The 16,086-nt window shown below is 43.0% G+C and overlaps 3 protein-coding genes across 4 annotated transcripts; 2 read left to right on the top strand and 1 right to left on the bottom strand.

Moving 5' to 3' along the window:
* The first annotated feature begins 226 nt into the window (after positions 1 to 226).
* LOC144093731 (FAST kinase domain-containing protein 3, mitochondrial-like) lies at positions 227 to 11,264 on the top strand. Its single transcript, XM_077627411.1, has 6 exons — positions 227 to 1,636; positions 3,898 to 4,132; positions 5,953 to 6,087; positions 6,545 to 6,670; positions 6,904 to 6,973; positions 10,996 to 11,264. The coding sequence occupies exons 1-6, from the start codon at positions 350 to 352 to the stop codon at positions 11,195 to 11,197; spliced, it is 2,055 nt and encodes a 684-aa protein (XP_077483537.1). The 5' UTR covers positions 227 to 349; the 3' UTR covers positions 11,198 to 11,264.
* Positions 11,246 to 12,622, bottom strand: LOC144093732 (fas apoptotic inhibitory molecule 1). Its single transcript, XM_077627412.1, has 4 exons — positions 12,309 to 12,622; positions 12,022 to 12,244; positions 11,854 to 11,903; positions 11,246 to 11,776 (listed from the first exon to the last, which is right to left on the bottom strand). The coding sequence occupies exons 1-4, from the start codon at positions 12,417 to 12,419 to the stop codon at positions 11,627 to 11,629; spliced, it is 534 nt and encodes a 177-aa protein (XP_077483538.1). The 5' UTR covers positions 12,420 to 12,622; the 3' UTR covers positions 11,246 to 11,626.
* A 229-nt stretch (positions 12,623 to 12,851) lies between these two features.
* LOC144093726 (zinc finger protein 862-like) lies at positions 12,852 to 15,725 on the top strand. Of its 2 annotated transcripts, none has more exons than XM_077627389.1 (2): positions 12,852 to 13,287; positions 13,358 to 15,725. In XM_077627389.1, the coding sequence occupies exons 1-2, from the start codon at positions 13,097 to 13,099 to the stop codon at positions 15,534 to 15,536; spliced, it is 2,370 nt and encodes a 789-aa protein (XP_077483515.1). In that variant the 5' UTR covers positions 12,852 to 13,096; the 3' UTR covers positions 15,537 to 15,725. The 2 variants fall into 2 exon arrangements, with proteins under 2 accessions (XP_077483515.1, XP_077483516.1); XM_077627390.1 differs by having other exon boundaries at positions 12,854 to 13,113.
* The last annotated feature ends 361 nt before the right edge of the window (positions 15,726 to 16,086 follow it).

Below are 16,086 nucleotides of genomic sequence, written 5' to 3'. Positions count from 1 at the left end.
GCCCGCGCATGCTTGCGTGAACGTAGACGATTATCCAGACCACCGCATGACGTCACTGCAGTATACAATTTCTTGCCGATTTTTGCAGTGGCCCTACACAAAATTTCAAAACACAATAAGTAATGCTTAAATATTTGTAGAGACAATTATGGACAACTGCATTAAGTGCGGCGATGGGCACGCAACATGGCATACAAACACTTAACACGGTGGGCAACACGTACACCGAGAAAGAAAATGGCAGCCTGCATTGCGAAGTTCGTTGGAGCGGTTTGAGCCATGGTTTGAGCAAACACGCAATGTTGTGACCGCTATCAAAATTCTGCGCGGCAGTTCGACGATCAGTGCGATGTCTTTGACTGCGACTACACGGAGCAAGGTTCGCTGCTTAAATCGTGCTGTGTGGCGTCAGTTAGGGACACGTACTTTAACATCCCATTACGGTATCCGCACCTCCGCAACCAACTTGTATTTGCAGTGTTCGGAACGAAACTGCGCACAGCTGCAGCGAACACATTTGCGATCGTTGTTCTCTCTTCGGAATTACTCATCGAGGAATGGCGCCGATCGTGTCACGAAGTCAACCATTATACTTCAGGACGGTGTGAGCATAGAGGAACTGCCTGTTCTCATCAAGAAGGCCACCGCAGAATCGCTGCTTGACAGCGATAGACCTGTTCACAGGAGAATAAATGAACAGCCGGGAGCAACAGGGGCAGGCGCCTCACCTAAAGTGTCTGCTATTATCAAAAAGTGTGCTTCAATCAAAGATGTTTATATCGCCTTGAGAAAGGTTGATCCTAAAGACCTGACGCCGGCTATTGGTGTTGAGGCCCTGGACAAGCTGTTACAAGTGAGAGATATTGGGCCTGATGCTCGGCCGAAGCGATCAAAGTCTCCAGGCCCTGACGGAGTTTCTTTGGTGATCGGTGAACTGTGTAACCTTATTACGACAGCCGGCAGTTCCGAGGTGATACTAGACGGCCTCAGATGTGTTGTCAGGCATCGCTACAGCGAAGAAGACCGGAAACGCTACGTAGATACCTTCGTCCATGTTATACTCAGCCGTATATGCGACGGCACCATAAGGCTTCCCGATATCTTGGAAGCTACTTTACTATTAGTCAGCTGTGGTAGCCAGTACCTCAACACAGTGGATCACTTCTGGCAGAGTATCGTCACACAGGCGGTTGACATGGAGAAAGAGGACGTCCTGAAGCTCTACAGCCTCCTGCCTTACTTCAAGAGCTCTCAAAGTGTCGTGCTGCGCGCTGTAGCGCGTAACACCACAAAAAATGTGCTATCTTTTGGTGCTGAAGATGTAGCTTACATCTTGAGCGTGCTCACGCGGCTGAAGTTGGTGCCGCAGACCCTGCTGCTGAGCCTGACAAAGTGGATGAACCTTAATCTACACATCATTCCTGAAAAGGAATTCAGCAGCATGGTGCGCTGCCTGCAGGACTTGCGCTACCTGGATGCAAACTCGTCAAAGGCGGTCGAGCGCTACATTCGCATAAAGGGCTCTGCTAGCACCGAAGAGACTATGGATGCATTGGCTCTCTACTGCCAGGCATTCCGCTGGAGGAGTGAGCCCGTGTTCAACTCGGTGTCGGACTATTTTGTGGCAAATCACAAGGTGCGCAGGAGCTGGGGAAGCCATTCGTGGGAGACAAAAATGTAAAATAATATGCATTAGCCGGTTAAGTGCTCATGCTGTCTTTAGCCACCAGGTACCACGAGTTAGAAAGTGCTAGCAAGTACCGTAATTTCTGTATACAATCCATAGACTATACGGGGTTAAAAGTCAAATTTTATGGCTTGCTATACAGTCTACGGGCTGAACAGTCTTTTTGTTTTTAAAACTGCCCATCATAACATATCCTGTCCAAGATTCTCACTGTCAGGATGTTTTCTTTCAACACAGTCAAATGGAGGATGGAAGATAGTGAGCATATGCATGTAGAAAAACGGACGCGATGCTTCTAACAAGAAGGGCATTCACTGCACTATGCCTTTCTGCAGACTAAAGCAATTAATAGAATCCTGCAGACAATCTTGTGAAAAAGTTTTCTTCTAAGGCAGAATTTAGGGCTGCAAACTCTACGCTGGGTGTGGTCTATAGTCTGGAAATTATGGCATTAGTTTCACAATAAAGGCGTTACAGTATTGCTGGAAGTTATGTCGAGCACATAGGATTGCATATTAGTTCATACTGAGGTCAACATTCAGTTCGAATTGATTAACATGCCTTGGAATCACTAAAGAGGAAAAAGGTTTCTGCCAGAAAGTTGCAAAATATCAGAGGTAATAACAGACAGAGAAGTTACTGTGAAGATAGCTCTATTCTGAAAGCTTTGCCACGGTTTACTTTTTTTGGGGGGAGAATAATTTTGTATTATAAACATGTACAATATCCAGTGCACTAGTAGCAAACTTTTTTTACTCTGCCATTCATGTAAAATCGGTGGCTTGCATTCGAATGCAAGTTCTATTAGCTAGGTTGCCGTGCAAAATTCAGTGTCAGGTGCCAGTTTTACTGTTCACTAGGTCAGTCATTTATAGGTGCAGTGTTCCATAAAGGGTGCAACACATTTAAATCCTTGTGGTGTTCCAGTATTTGCATGTGGAGCAACATAAAAAATAACATTTGGCACAGGAGTCCTTGTAGCTTTTGTCGTGCATTACTTGTGATGCCCTTGTATGTGCTCTGTATGGGTTGCACGTTCATCATGATATACATTCTCATTGGAGTGGCATTAAAAAACAGGAATACAGCAGCGTGAGCTAGGAAAAATATCCTGGACAATTCAAGAAAAGAGAATGGGCATAGGCGAGACGTATTATGTGAAAAACAGATGTTAAACAGTGGTTTGTCGCAACCAGCGGAGCGGATTCCTAGAAAAGGAAAACGTAGCAGGGGGCAGCAGAAATTCAATAGGGAGATGAGATGAAGAAATTAGTGAGGACACGGCTAATTGGAGATCAGTGAGAGTGGCCCTTGTCCAGTAGTGGACGTAATCAGGGCGATGACAATGGTTATATGTTTTCTCATTGCTGCACCTTTTAGCACAAGCAGTCGGGAAGTGTAGTGAGTGAAATTCTGTAATTATCTTGCTGTTTCAATGTATCCATTCTTGCCCACCTAGACAGGTGCTTCTTTCATGCCTACATTTTGCACATCATGTTTCATTCAGTGTTTGGTTTTGTTTAATTCTGCATTTGGGCACAGCCTTTGCCTCTTGCTTGCAAATTAAAAAATTGAATCCAAGAAAGGTGTTGCCTGCGGAAGTGTTATTCTGCTTTTTTTGGCTGCGTATTGCTGCAGGTAATGCCATACTTTTAATTATATCATACAATAAACAGCAGCACTGCTCATAGGCTTGGTGTTGAACAAAACCCACCAGCGATTTCCATTCTGACGGACAATTTTGGTGCCAATGAGCCTGTGATTTAGCTGACAGAAGCATATATACGTGTCTTCCTAGACAGAAAACATTTTGTGCATTTGGTCTTTCACAGCGATTACAAAATAAAAAGAACAGACTTGCAGTATGTAGTGCTTATGAAGTCGTAGCACAATCCATTGCTGCAGCCTGCTGAGATTTAGTGGTACATTCTGTGCACACTGGACGTGTGCAATCTGTGCTCTTTTCCTGGAGGCAGGCACAATCGTTTGTAATGTTGGCAAGTAGGGACATGGCCACTGATTACTTGTTACCTGCAAAAGTAAAGCACAGTGAAACTTTTATGTTGCAGCATACCACTAGATGCAGCACTGCGCTTTATTTTCTTAATTTCATCTTTTTTTATGAACTGTTAAGAACAAGCTTAATTTCTGAGTGAATGGTCGGAGTGATATAGGTTTGTTTTTATTTCTTTTGTCTGTGTGTACAAAAGGTGGTATCTCTTCCCGCTGCCGTGAACATGGTCCGGGCTCTTGGCTACCTCAACATTGTTCCAAGGAATGCGATGGAGTTCTTCGGCTCGTTGGAATGGCTCCTCCGAGAAAAATTTAGCCACATCCCATCAAACCAGCTTGTCGACATGCTGGTTGCTTGCTTCTATCTACAGAGGTACCCGCTGAACTTTGTCAAGAAGGTGTTCAGCCCTCACTTTCTCGACAAGATGAACGGTCAGTAAATACTGCCATTCTGTCTGAAATTCTCGATTTCAGGGATGAGATATATATGCTGAGTTTTAGAGGCCTACCGTGATTATATTTTCGCGGGACATGAGGATAAAGATAAAAAATGGCTATTAAAATTTGTACTGATGCTTCAAGAACTGACAACTTGCAGAATTGTGGGAAGGCTGACTTACAGGAAGATATTTTCTAACAGAAAACCTTCATTCGCAGACTATGTTTCCAGTTCCTACTCTGCCCACAAAAGGGGTGAGCTCGAGGGCAGATGGGTCAGTCATCCTCCATTGTATTCTTTTTTGAAAAGGAGAAGGGGGAATGCCCCTCATGATCTGCATAAGCCTGAACCCCTGGCGATTGCCGCCAGCTTTTGCTGTCGAGCGTTGTTGAAAGGGTAAAGTGCTGTATCCCCTTCACGTGTACCTGCAGCAACTTGCTGCTGTTGTTCGCACCCTTGCTCTGAAAACAAAATGGGAGAGCGCTAGTATTTATTGTGGATAAGTTGGATACCGATGCTGGTGAGGAGATGGCACTATCGCGCCCTAGAGTCAATAGAAATTTTGAATTTACTGGAAAGCTTATTCGATGACTCTATTTTGTCCTTCTGACAACTTCCCTCTTTTGTAGGTTAAGGGGCATCTGCCCCACTTCCTTTTCAAAAAAGAATGTGAATATGCCATTTGTGAACGACGGTTTTTGGTTGGAAAATATCTTCTAGTAAGTCAGCTTGTACATTCACTTTCGCTATATTCGCAGATGACAAGCACAACGGTTGCAATGCGTGCACATATGCCAGGGTATACCATTAATGTCAAATGGTAAATCTAACCTTCTCTTAGAAAAGACATGTTTGACACATTTTCATTTTCAGATACATCATCATCTAAATGAACAAGTTCGGCAGTTTTGAACTGGAGCATTCATTAATGTGTGCAAGGCATTTTATTAGTAATTATGTTGGACTTCTTGGGGCATAAGCAACTGAGACTACCATGTGCAAGTTTGATTACTGCATAGACCTATTCTCCGTGACAGAAGTGGTATGCATTCTAACATATCTTATCTGAGGTCAGATTTTGTTCAGCTACTCATGATCTGAGAAAGATTGTTTTGTTTTCCATGTTTTTCACCTTGCATAGCATTGCATGAAAGCAGAGAGACTATGTGAAACCTGTATGCTAGGTTTGTCAAGGGTTATCTACTAAAGCTTTCCACTTCATTATGTGTAGTGGCTGCAGTCCACATTCCTATGATTTCTTGCAAGATTTTTTGAAAATGAGAGGTAAAGATCATCTTGATTGTTTTAGTGAATGCACGGAACATTTCAGTTTTCTTGAGTCAATAAGCTTAAAATTGAATTTAAAATGGCCCTGGCAGTTGCAGTTCTCCTTTTGTAGGTGCCTGTATATTTTCCAAGTTACCTGCATGGCTATGTTTGTTTGCACTAAGGCTTACACATCTGAGTTGCATCAGATAATTTATTTTCATTCTGTTTTGCCACAAAGACATTGATAACTGTGAAAGCCTTTTATAGTAAGGAGTGTTAGGGCATGTGAGTTTTGATGTTCTGAAGCTGCACATGAGAGACACTGTAGTGGAGAGGTCCAGAATACTTTTTGCTGCCTGGTGTTCTTTGCTGCGCTTACATCACGCAGTACACAAGCATTTTTGCTCCACAGCAGAGGGTGCTGACCTACTGTGCCACAGTGACAAATTTTAATCGCTTGTATTATGCACCTCTGACTTGGCGACCACGTTTGGTCCCAGCCACATGTATTGCACAATGAGCCTTTAACCTTTGTATTCTGTAGGAAGCCTTGAACAAAATGAACTGCGAAGAACACACCAGAAATTGAAGTTTTTGGACTCTGCATTGACCTTGGAATGCCAGCAGTATCACGGCCCATATTTGCCAAGGGACTACTCCTCGAAAAGCATTAGAAGAGGTAAGTGCGCCTTTGTGTATCTATCCGTCCGTCCCTCTCTTTTCTCTCCTGTTAAGAAAGCATTCTCTCACTGCTTTTCACATGATAATTCTGTAATAAACTTTTGATATGGTTGAAAAAACACGATGCTGAAGTCAGCATGCTCAGAAAGATGTAACTGCTTTCTTTATAGTACCGGAATATCATGCTCACTTGTGAAAAGAAAATGCATTTTGCAATCACTGCCAGGTTCACATCCAGTCCTCGTGATTTACATGGGAGGACTTGTGCTCAAGGGTTCATGTTCTTTTACGTGTACTTGATTGCCATGCCAAGAACAAGCCATAGAAACAGAAAAATCAGGTGGCTCAAAGCATCCATTTCTTCATTATTTTATATTGTGGTGAACAGTAATATATGAAGGGAATTTAGAGCAACATGAGCGAATGGCATCAATTCATATTTCAACCACTTGCAGATGGAAGGCTGCTCCGCCTCATGTGCTCGCTGCAAGATGACATGGAATCAGTTGTCGGAGGTGAAGGGAATTTCAGCTTCTCTGTGGTGCAGCCAAAGCTGCCCCTCTCAGATATGTACATAATAGGTGAGTAGTTTCTGACTTGTCATGAAACACTGTTGAGGCTCTAAAATATTTTAGCATACTATTGCTGCCACTGCAAAGAGCAGAATGCACATGTAATTAGTGCAGAAGGAGTTTGCACTGGGAAGATGTAACAAGTCCAGTATGGAAGTAACAAAGCATTCTGCTACTTTTTGAGTGAAAAGCACATCTGCAAAACAGTCACTCTTCAATGAGCACATTTTGCTTGTTTTCAGATTACGTTGTGAAGCTCAACAAGCAAGGGAAGCCAATGGCTGCGGATGCTGTGAGTGGTGTAGATAAGCGGTGAGTTGGAATGTTAACTGGTACAATTTTTAAGCATGAAATGTTTATGTGTGGTCTCACGAAAAGTTCAGAGTGAGTTTTTGTAAAATTTTGCCAAAATTTACTAATATTTCAGTTGGGAAAATGGTGTGTTGTTGGGCATAGACAGCTGAGCTGGAGTAATTTATGCCATTGAGCGCAAATTTTGGCTTGAAATCTTGTTTCTCTGATTGGTGGGTAATTCTCCAAGCCGTGAGGTCAATAAAGCATTCAAGTGCCTCAAGGAAGTGGCCATGCATGAAGGAAGGAGATGTCAGCACAGACTGAGTGACCAGCTAGTTAATGGCAAATCATGAGCGCATGACAAATGTGTATTTTACATGTACTATTGGGCCAAATTAAAATGGGAACACACTTGTGCTGTATTTTTTTTACCGTGCATCAAGACATTCCTTTGCAATTGATTTATGAACGTACATTTCGCTGGCTCCATTACATATGAACATGAATTATGTTAGTTGCATATTATAGCTGAAAGTAGAAAGGTAAAATATTCTCTTCATAGGCACTGATAACACCTTACTTCAACCTGATAGTACCTCCCCATAGGTTCCCAGGAACGGCAGGAGGAGAGCTGAACTGCTATAATGTTGAAGAAGAATTCAGAGAAAGCGAGAGAGCCAGTAGCAATGCCACAGTTGTTTCAAAGGCTTAACACGCTTTATGAAAAACCATTCTGAAGACTAAAGCAATGTAGACAAAATGTAAGGGTGTAATGAAATCGCCAGAGAGAGTTCAATGGCAGTGAGCATTTTTATGATGACGGCACTGGCAGAAGCCACCAATAAGTGGATGACACAAAAAGGTGGCTTACAAATCATTTAAGAAACAACTTTGTTGTGTGATATTTTACAGTGTTTTAATTTTGAGCCAGTAACCTTTAGCATTTCATGCTTAATTCAACCCTTTGCATCGCAGTAGGCTATGAGTCTTTTGCAGTGGTTAATAGTACATTATCGGTGAGTTAGCTGAGGTTTCATCCTAACAAAATGCATTCTGCAGCAGAAAGATTCAGTGTGAGTGTAGCAGGAGCAAATCAGACTACAAATTTTTAGAAAGTAGTACCACTTACTACTACTACTACTTTCTAAAAACTTGTAGTCTGATTTGCTCCTGCTACACTCACACTGAATATTTCTGCTGCAGAATGCATTTTGTTAGGATGAAACCTCAGCTAACTCACCGATAATGTATCTAAATCATGGTGCATTTTTACCACCCTTAAAGGGATGCCGAGGATAACCCCTATCCAACTTTGTTATCAGTAAAAATCGATTTTGTAGCTCTTTCTGGCTGTATTTATCTTTGTCCAGCAGCAAAAGAGGCATTTATTGGTGAAAAGATTGGATTTAGAAATTTCTTGCCACTTGATTCAAACTTGTGGCATCAAGACCGGAAAGGGCTCCGTGACCAGCATCTGAAAGTGAATGGTGGCATAGCCTAACCTCATGGGTTCATGCACAAAAACAGTTTTGTAGCGACAGCTACATTATGGTAGCATTTCGAGCCTTCGGCGTGGTGCGGAGCAGCTGCCGGCGTCGCGGCACCGAGGCTGATCACGCGGTTGGTGACGTGGTTGGTGACGTGACCAAGTTCCACTCAGCCAGCTGTAGCTATCGCGTCACTCCAGGTTTAACCATAGCTAAACCACCGCCAATTTTTTTTTACACACCGCAGTTTGCTGATGAAAACGACCAGTAATGGTGACACCTGTACTGTCTTGCCCCGTTAACACAGACGACTTGTATTAAGGACAATTTTTCTGGGGACCAAACTTTTTCAAAGCACTTCCTTTTCGTTAATAAGGAAACTTGCTGTCCGGACAATGGACAGGGTGAAGATGCTCACAGCTATTGAGGTCTATGTATTCTTGTTGTGTTAATATGGACAGTGATCAAAACAAAAGCTCAACTACCCAAACCAAATGGTTCCTTTTAATGTTTTGGGTGCTGAACAGCAGTGAAAGGCAGTGCAAAAGCGTATATACCTTAATGACAGCCCTTTTTTGTAGCGGGGTTTTATGCATTACAGTGGAAAGTTGCACAGGTCAATGCACCTTTTCATTTGCCATATTTCATGAGTGGATATGAAGGATACTCTCTCGGCAGCCTCCGAGACGTTGAAAGATGCTTTTTTTTACCTGCTATCAGCCAACTGGGTACAGATTTTTACTGCCGGTTCGAGTGATGTGAACAGTTACGGACTTCTGGGAGCTTCAAACTGCACCGTATTATTTTTAAAGATTTTCCTTCGCGATTTGTTATGGATGACTCACTTTATGGGCAGGTTTGCTGGGGAACCACACCAAAGTGTCCATATTAAAGAAGCACGACTGTACTTCAGTTTTTTTTTTTAGCTTTCCAGCTTATAAAATCTTCGTTTTCAATTAAAGTAGCGTTTCGTCATTAGAATGAAGTAATTTATCGATACAGGTGGACCTCACTTTGTCCTTAGTTTCACTTTCACCAGTCACTTTATAAAAAGTCGACTGGGCAGAGTAAGACAGGAGAGGAGGAAGAAGAAGCAAGCACGCTGTGATGCAGATGTGGCTCGCATTACACGTTGCTGGGAACTTCCAGTATACCTTGGTAGATATGGCACAAGCCCACAGTAGTGGTGCAAGTGTCCGCACCGACACAAAACTGCAGCACCCCATATGTGATCATTCCTCTGACCACAAAGTGAGAAGGTGAGAAAAAGGAGGACAGGGTAGGAGGAAGCAAGTGCAAGATATCATTTAATTGTTACTGCTATGTCTTAATTTGCCTGGCAAAGTCATCCGAGTATAATTAGTGACTCACAAACTGCTTCATTAGACACTCATAAGATTGAACTTTATAGAAATATCAGTTATATATTCATAGGTGCACTCTGACTATTCGTTATAAGACTCCAGAGAGTGGACATATTTTTGCAAATTTTCTGTTCAAAACATGTGGACAAGAAACCTCCGGGAGCAGCCTTTAACCTCCTAACAAACTTTTTTTTCTTCAAAATTAATATCAAAGTGGTCATTTTACAATTCACCAAATGGTAATGTGCTTTACCTAAAGCAAGAAAAACAGCATAAAATTTTTTTTTGTCGATAGAGCAATCTTTATTTAGTACATTTGTTCTTTGAAAACGTGTTCGCAAAGTAACAATAAAATAAAAAGGGAGAATTTCTTCAGCAAAAAGGCCAATAAATATCTGTGTGAACTGTGAACAAACATACAAGCCCTGGCACTTTAGTTTCTCTTAAGTGTGCCAATGCTCAAAGCAGGGAACTGCGCACAAAGCTTTCTGACACCACCTGCACCAGGTGCGTGTTTCTTCGGCTGCTGGCGACTGAGTCATCTCCACATTCATCTCCAAATGCATGCCAAGAAGGTCACTGCTATCGTCTTGTCTTCACTCAAAGAGCAAAACACAGCAAAACATTCATCATCGTTGTCACTGAAATCTGTTATCACTGCTCTTGTGATCCACCATGTTCTTATGCACAGTGAAAAGTTTTGCTATTCAGGCAAAAAAAAAAAAAATAGTAGCATTTCAGTACCTGAACTGCCATCTGTCAGAAAAGCAAAAAAATTACATTCAACGAGCCCCTTTCGTCTTAAACTGAACTAGGAGTGCCAGAAAACACATGATGAGTTACTGTTAGCTTGCGATGAAAACATTGGTTGCTTCATGTTAGTAGGGCCATGACACTTTTGTGGGTAGCAGAATGTTGCGTCTGTACATCACAGTGCATTTACCTGTATTTTGCATACTTGGCTACGTCTTACCCTGAGCTGATTTTGTGAGCTGAAGTGGCACATTCCTTACTCCTGTCAAATCCGTATGTCAATGGTACACGACTGCTGTGCCACTTAAGCCGTGTGCTCTCATCATTCATAGTCACCCTGTTTGTACTTGGTGAAAGACTTTTTTGTTGAACTTTTGCTTGATGTACACTGAGAGATTATGATGATATGTGTTTCTTTTTTTTCTCTCCTGACCAGGTTGGCTGTGATCATCGCTCTTCCAGAACACTACTGCATGGATAATTTGCATGCAACAGGAAATCATGCAACAAAAATGCGGCTGCTTAGAACACTAGGCTATACCGTCATAGAACTGAGCTATGACTTACTGCAGAAGACAAGACCAGCCTCTAAAGAACGGCTAAATTACTTAAGTGCAAAAATTTTATCTTCTTCATGAGCACTGTCGCATGACAAACGCAGTAAGTTCAGTCTTGTACAGATGGAATAAATTATTTTTAAGTTTATTTTTTTATCCAGTCAATACCACAAGGTGTGCAAGCCACTGGTGTGAAATCTTGTTTCAGTGCAATTTATTGCATACAAAGTTAACACTAGCAAGTTTTTTATTGCGCTTTGTACTTGCAACAGCTGAATGCTTTACTTTGATGGCATTTGTTATTTAAGTACCTTGGAGATGTGGTCTGTTCCACTGGACATTGAGAAGCCAGACGTAGTGGCAATGCTTTTGCTGGGGCATTCAACATTGTGGTTGACAATATCAACAAATAACAAGTAGTTCAACAGTGTAAAGGACCCCTTATCATTCCAAACTGCTGGACATACCAGTAGCCTTTTCGAGACTTGTTCCTACCTAAGTAAGCACAGTTTACTCAGAGCTGCTGGCAATCACATTGCCTTCAACAACTAGCGTGTGCCGGATTCCTTCTTTTTTGCTTCCGCTGCTTGCTGCTGTGATGTACGCCTGATACGGCCCCACCTGAAAATGAGTCTCAGTTCCGCCGTCTACAAATTCTGGCTGAAAGAAAAAAAAGTTCTTTGTTTAAGATGCAAAACTTCGTTTAAGGGTAAAGAGATTATGAACGTCAAGCTTACCGCAACGTCAACCTTTTCGCCATTGACATACACGTCCAAGGTGTCTTTCTCTGCATCGGGAGAAAAAGGTCAGGGATCAGGTAAGTTACCAGGTCTATCTCGTCTTTTTTCTCTCTCTCTTATGCTTTTCGCGACAGCATATCTAAGAGTGCAAAATAAAGTGCTCACCAAGAACAACTCTTGTCGGCTGGTCCAGGAGGTTCACTACCCAAGTGTTAAGTATTTTAGATTGTCTTTCTCTGAACTTATCGATTTGCTTGCCGTCCACGATGAGCGAGTACTCGTACGTGAATCCGCTCAATGCTCTTATTACCACCATGCACTTTGCGCGGCCCACTTCAAATGGTTCCGAACCCACAAGCTTGAACATCCAGTCGTGTCGCACAACCTCCTGCGTCCAGCGAACGAGAAGTCAGCAATCAAAGCTACCTGCCAATAAGCAGTATGCGACTCACCTTTCCGTCCACTTTAATTACTCTTTTACCTGTCGTCGTTCCATGTTCGAATTCTATTTTGTATATTTTGTCACTAAGAGGAACTTCCCACACAGCCACGGTGTCGGCCATTTCGACTGTCTTGAAACTTTACGCACTTCTTAAATTCGGTGGCAGTGAGCCACGCTCAGTTCTGTAAGCCCGAGAGGTTATTTACCTCATTAGGTGCAAGTAGGAAATTGTTTGACTTCAATAGTTGAGACTTTTTAAGTGTAACAGCAGTTAAAGAGGAATGCAAAGCAACTATTTAGCGTTCGCGGGCGCACAGGCACCAACAAATTTGTTGCTATGGCGACGCAAAAACCTCGCGATGTTGCTGCGGCTGTTTTATCAAATCCGAGCCCTACAAAAGTTTGCGCAAGGTTTTAATATTTAGTCTTGTTTTAATAATAAATATAACAATACTCAGCTGCGTAAAATGTTTGTCAGAACGTAACTTTTAATTAAGCATTATTCGAACGAAGACTAAAACATGCTTCTTTTTCTGTTTTGAGTAACGCCCTCTAGGCAGTCTACGCGTTGGCCGCCGAATACCCTGAAAGAAAACATCGCAAGGGCAAAGCACTGGCGGCGAGCTTTGTGTGTTTGTGTGCGATTAGTTAGACTATTAACTAAACTATTTGGAAGATCTCAAGTTCTCATTGTTTACCGCATTGCGGTGGCTATAAACATTTGAAGAGTTTCGAAATGCAATCACATGAGCATTGTTATCGCTCTGGAAATAATGGATAAGTGGTGACCCTTTCAGAATGAGCAGCATTTGTAGGCGAGTAGAAGTCTCTATTCTTCTGCACGTGTTGTTTGATGAGGCTGGGCGCGACGCGTGCATTTTGAAGCGTCGTAAACTTTCGGTTGCGCTCCCGCATGTTAGGTGCAACGGAGCGAGCGTTATATATCGAAGCAAGAGCCTCAATAGCGAAAATAAACGTCGAGCGCCTTTGTATGTGGTAAACACTCCTCTGAAGAAAGGGAAGCTTATCTCAACAGCGGCTTTTCTTTTTTATTTGCAGGGAGTGGAGGCAGGACAAGAAGGTTGCGAAAAGAGAAGCGCCGAAGGCAGCGGGCCGTTCGAAAAAGGATGGAAACTCTAAAGATTGTAAAAGAAAATTCCGAAACGTGTGGAAAGAAACTTATACGTGGTTACAGTATGAGGAAGTCAAGAACACCATGCACTGTGTGCTGTGCAGAGAAGCCTACTTCGGTCAAGAAAAATGTGTGCCGTTTGTGGAAGGCACGAACAACTTCAAAGTTTCAGTCATTCAAAAGCACGAGAGGACATCGGCGCATCGGAATCTTCTCAACAAAACCGAAGCGGAGAGGAAGAAATTGGCAAATTCGTTCAAGGCGAAAAAGAAGCCGCCGGAAGACTCGCGCTCCAGATTCGAACTCCTTTTCAAGACCGTTTACGAGATACAGAAAAGTAAACTTTCATTTTCTCAGTTCCCTGTTCTGGTCAATCAGCAAATCCAGAACGGAGTGCCGCTAAAAGGTCGCTACACGAATCACCATCATGTTGTGCCAGACTTTTCAAAGTACATTGCCACATCGATGATCAACGACACCGTAGCCGATATTTATCAAGCGAAACATTTTGGAATCGTCTTGGACGACGTTTCTAATGTCGTGGGATCCCGCAAAGACGCAGTGTATGTCACGTATCTCAAAGACTGCTCTAAACGCACAAGGTTCTTGGGGCTGGTTGAAAACGAAGACGGAGTCGGGATCGCCCTTGCAATGGTTGAAATGCTTGCCAAATTTGGATTTCCATCTCCGTTTGAGAAGCTGCTATGCCTGACTACGGACGGGCAGCCTGTGCACCAAGCAGAGGGAGGCCTGCAAATGGCCTTGGGAAGAGAGGCGCCTGTCCTTTACACCATGAGCTGTTTGGTGCACAAGGTTGAGAGTTCCGTGAAACCAGTCCTTTACAGGCATCCACAAGTCAGATGTTGTGCAGACAAGCTGTACAAGTTGTTCTGCTTTTTTAGAGACCTGCGGAAAAAGACTGGAAGTACAATAGACATATGGGCAGCACCTTCAAGCCCCATTGACCAATATGTGCGTTCTTCGGAGCCACAGTTGCTAGTCCTCGACCTCAAGTTCCTAACTGCCATTATTGAAAAATGGGGCAGTGCCGTAGCATTCCTCAAGGATAACTATCATAACCTGGACCGAAAACTTAGACCAGATGCAGCTGAAATGCTTACAAGCCTGAAAAGCTCAGTGTTCATTGCCTATGTTCACCTACTGCGAGAGATATTTGAAGAGCTGCATGTATTTCAGGAAAGAACAACAGGTTGTTCATCTCCAGCCTGCTATGCTGTCCTCAACGAACTAAGGGCTACTGCTGCAGCCATCGCTGACCACATCGTACTAGGCCCCCGGCTGATCCCAGTGCTTCAGGAATTGCAGGAAAGGAATGGGTTTTTCCAAGGCATGGCGATCACACAAGATTTTGACATCGAGTCTTTCCATGTCATTGCTGGGGAAGTGTGCCACTGCATATCTCAGCACGTGATCCAAATGGCAAACCAGTGTTCAGAGTCTCTCTGCAAGTTCTCTGTGCTGGACCCAAATAACTGGCCAGCTGATTCAGATGTGCACTTTGGAGCGTACGGAATTGAAACCATCAGGGAACTAAGTGGTGAGATGCAGTCGTTGCTGCCAGAGAAGCGCATTTCGGACATTGTCCTTGAGTGGTGTTCCTACAAGTGGTTTGTTAGCAACAGTCTTGCAAAGTGCTTGAGGAAAGATTTCATTAGTCTCGCTGCCACGGTTGTTTCCCGGTTCAGTGCTGTCTATCCCACCATTTGCACGTTCCTCACTGCCGCTGCACTCCTTTCTCCATCGTGCAAGGTGACACGCAAGGGATTTGAAGAACTCTGCATCATTAAAGAATCTCGGAAGAATGTTCTTACAGACGACACACTGTGGCAGACTATGGTCATCAATGTGAATGGTGCACCACTTGAACTGTGGGATCCAGAACCTGTGGTTGACCTTTGGTTGAAAACAAGTCTTCGTAGGCCAAATAATAGAATTTCAAACAAGCATGCTTTAGACACATGTAATAAGCAGGAGACCCAGGTTGAAAACTCGTCTAGTTGCATGTTCACAGGTTGTCAGTTTCTTGTCATAACGGGAGACTTGTGTGAAGAGCCGGTAGTCTGCACCAATGATGGGTCAGGTTAAAGGACCATTCAACGTGTAGTGAGCTGTACTTGGCGTTTTTTGCATGGCCTTAAGAACAGTACCAGGTAGACCAATGAATGCGCTTCATAGTAGATATGTGTACATATGAGTGTTTGCATGCAACTACATGTTTTTACCTTAAGCTATACAATTGTGATGATGCTATGAAATAAAAAATATTGTAAGTGCGATGAGCATGTATCACTTTGGATTAACTTAGTTTGTTGGGACATCATCATCATCCTAACTACGTCCATTGCAGGACAAATGTCTCTCCCACTGACTTCCAATTAGCCCTCTCCTGTGCCAACTATGAACACCTAAGCCCTGTAAACATCCCATCTCATCCACCTACGCGACTTCCGCCATCCCCTGCTATGCTTGTGTTCTTGTGGAATCTACTTCATTACATTAAGGGACCATCGGTTTTGCCATTCATATTACATGGCCTGTCTGTACCCATTTCTTGATTTGAACTAGGAAAATCAAACTCATGCTTGTTCCCTGACCCACTATGCTGTCTGCCCGTCTCTTAATTGCACCCATTATT

Source organism: Amblyomma americanum, chromosome 6 (assembly GCF_052857255.1).
Source record: "Amblyomma americanum isolate KBUSLIRL-KWMA chromosome 6, ASM5285725v1, whole genome shotgun sequence".
NCBI classification, from domain to species: Eukaryota; Metazoa; Arthropoda; class Arachnida; order Ixodida; family Ixodidae; genus Amblyomma; species Amblyomma americanum.
Note: the sequence above shows the minus strand (reverse complement) of the source record. Positions and strands in the feature narration are given on the sequence as shown.

What these genes read in the sequence shown, in the direction of transcription:
- LOC144093731 (XM_077627411.1), top strand. Translation starts at nt 350, where the DNA reads ATGTCTTTGACTGCGACTACACGGAGCAAGGTTCGCTGCTTAAATCGT. An exon ending in CTCGAAAAGCATTAGAAGAG is followed by an intron (nt 6,088 to 6,544) that starts GTAAGTGCGCCT and finishes AACCACTTGCAG; the next exon opens with ATGGAAGGCTGCTCCGCCTC. An exon ending in GTGAGTGGTGTAGATAAGCG is followed by an intron (nt 6,974 to 10,995) that starts GTGAGTTGGAAT and finishes TCTCCTGACCAG; the next exon opens with GTTGGCTGTGATCATCGCTC.
- LOC144093732 (XM_077627412.1), bottom strand. Translation starts at nt 12,419, where the DNA reads ATGGCCGACACCGTGGCTGTGTGGGAAGTTCCTCTTAGTGACAAAATA. An exon ending in TAATTAAAGTGGACGGAAAG is followed by an intron (nt 12,245 to 12,308) that starts GTGAGTCGCATA and finishes CGCTGGACGCAG; the next exon opens with GAGGTTGTGCGACACGACTG. An exon ending in GCGAAAAGGTTGACGTTGCG is followed by an intron (nt 11,777 to 11,853) that starts GTAAGCTTGACG and finishes TTTTTCTTTCAG; the next exon opens with CCAGAATTTGTAGACGGCGG.
- LOC144093726 (XM_077627389.1), top strand. Translation starts at nt 13,097, where the DNA reads ATGAGCAGCATTTGTAGGCGAGTAGAAGTCTCTATTCTTCTGCACGTG. An exon ending in AATAAACGTCGAGCGCCTTT is followed by an intron (nt 13,288 to 13,357) that starts GTATGTGGTAAA and finishes TTTTATTTGCAG; the next exon opens with GGAGTGGAGGCAGGACAAGA.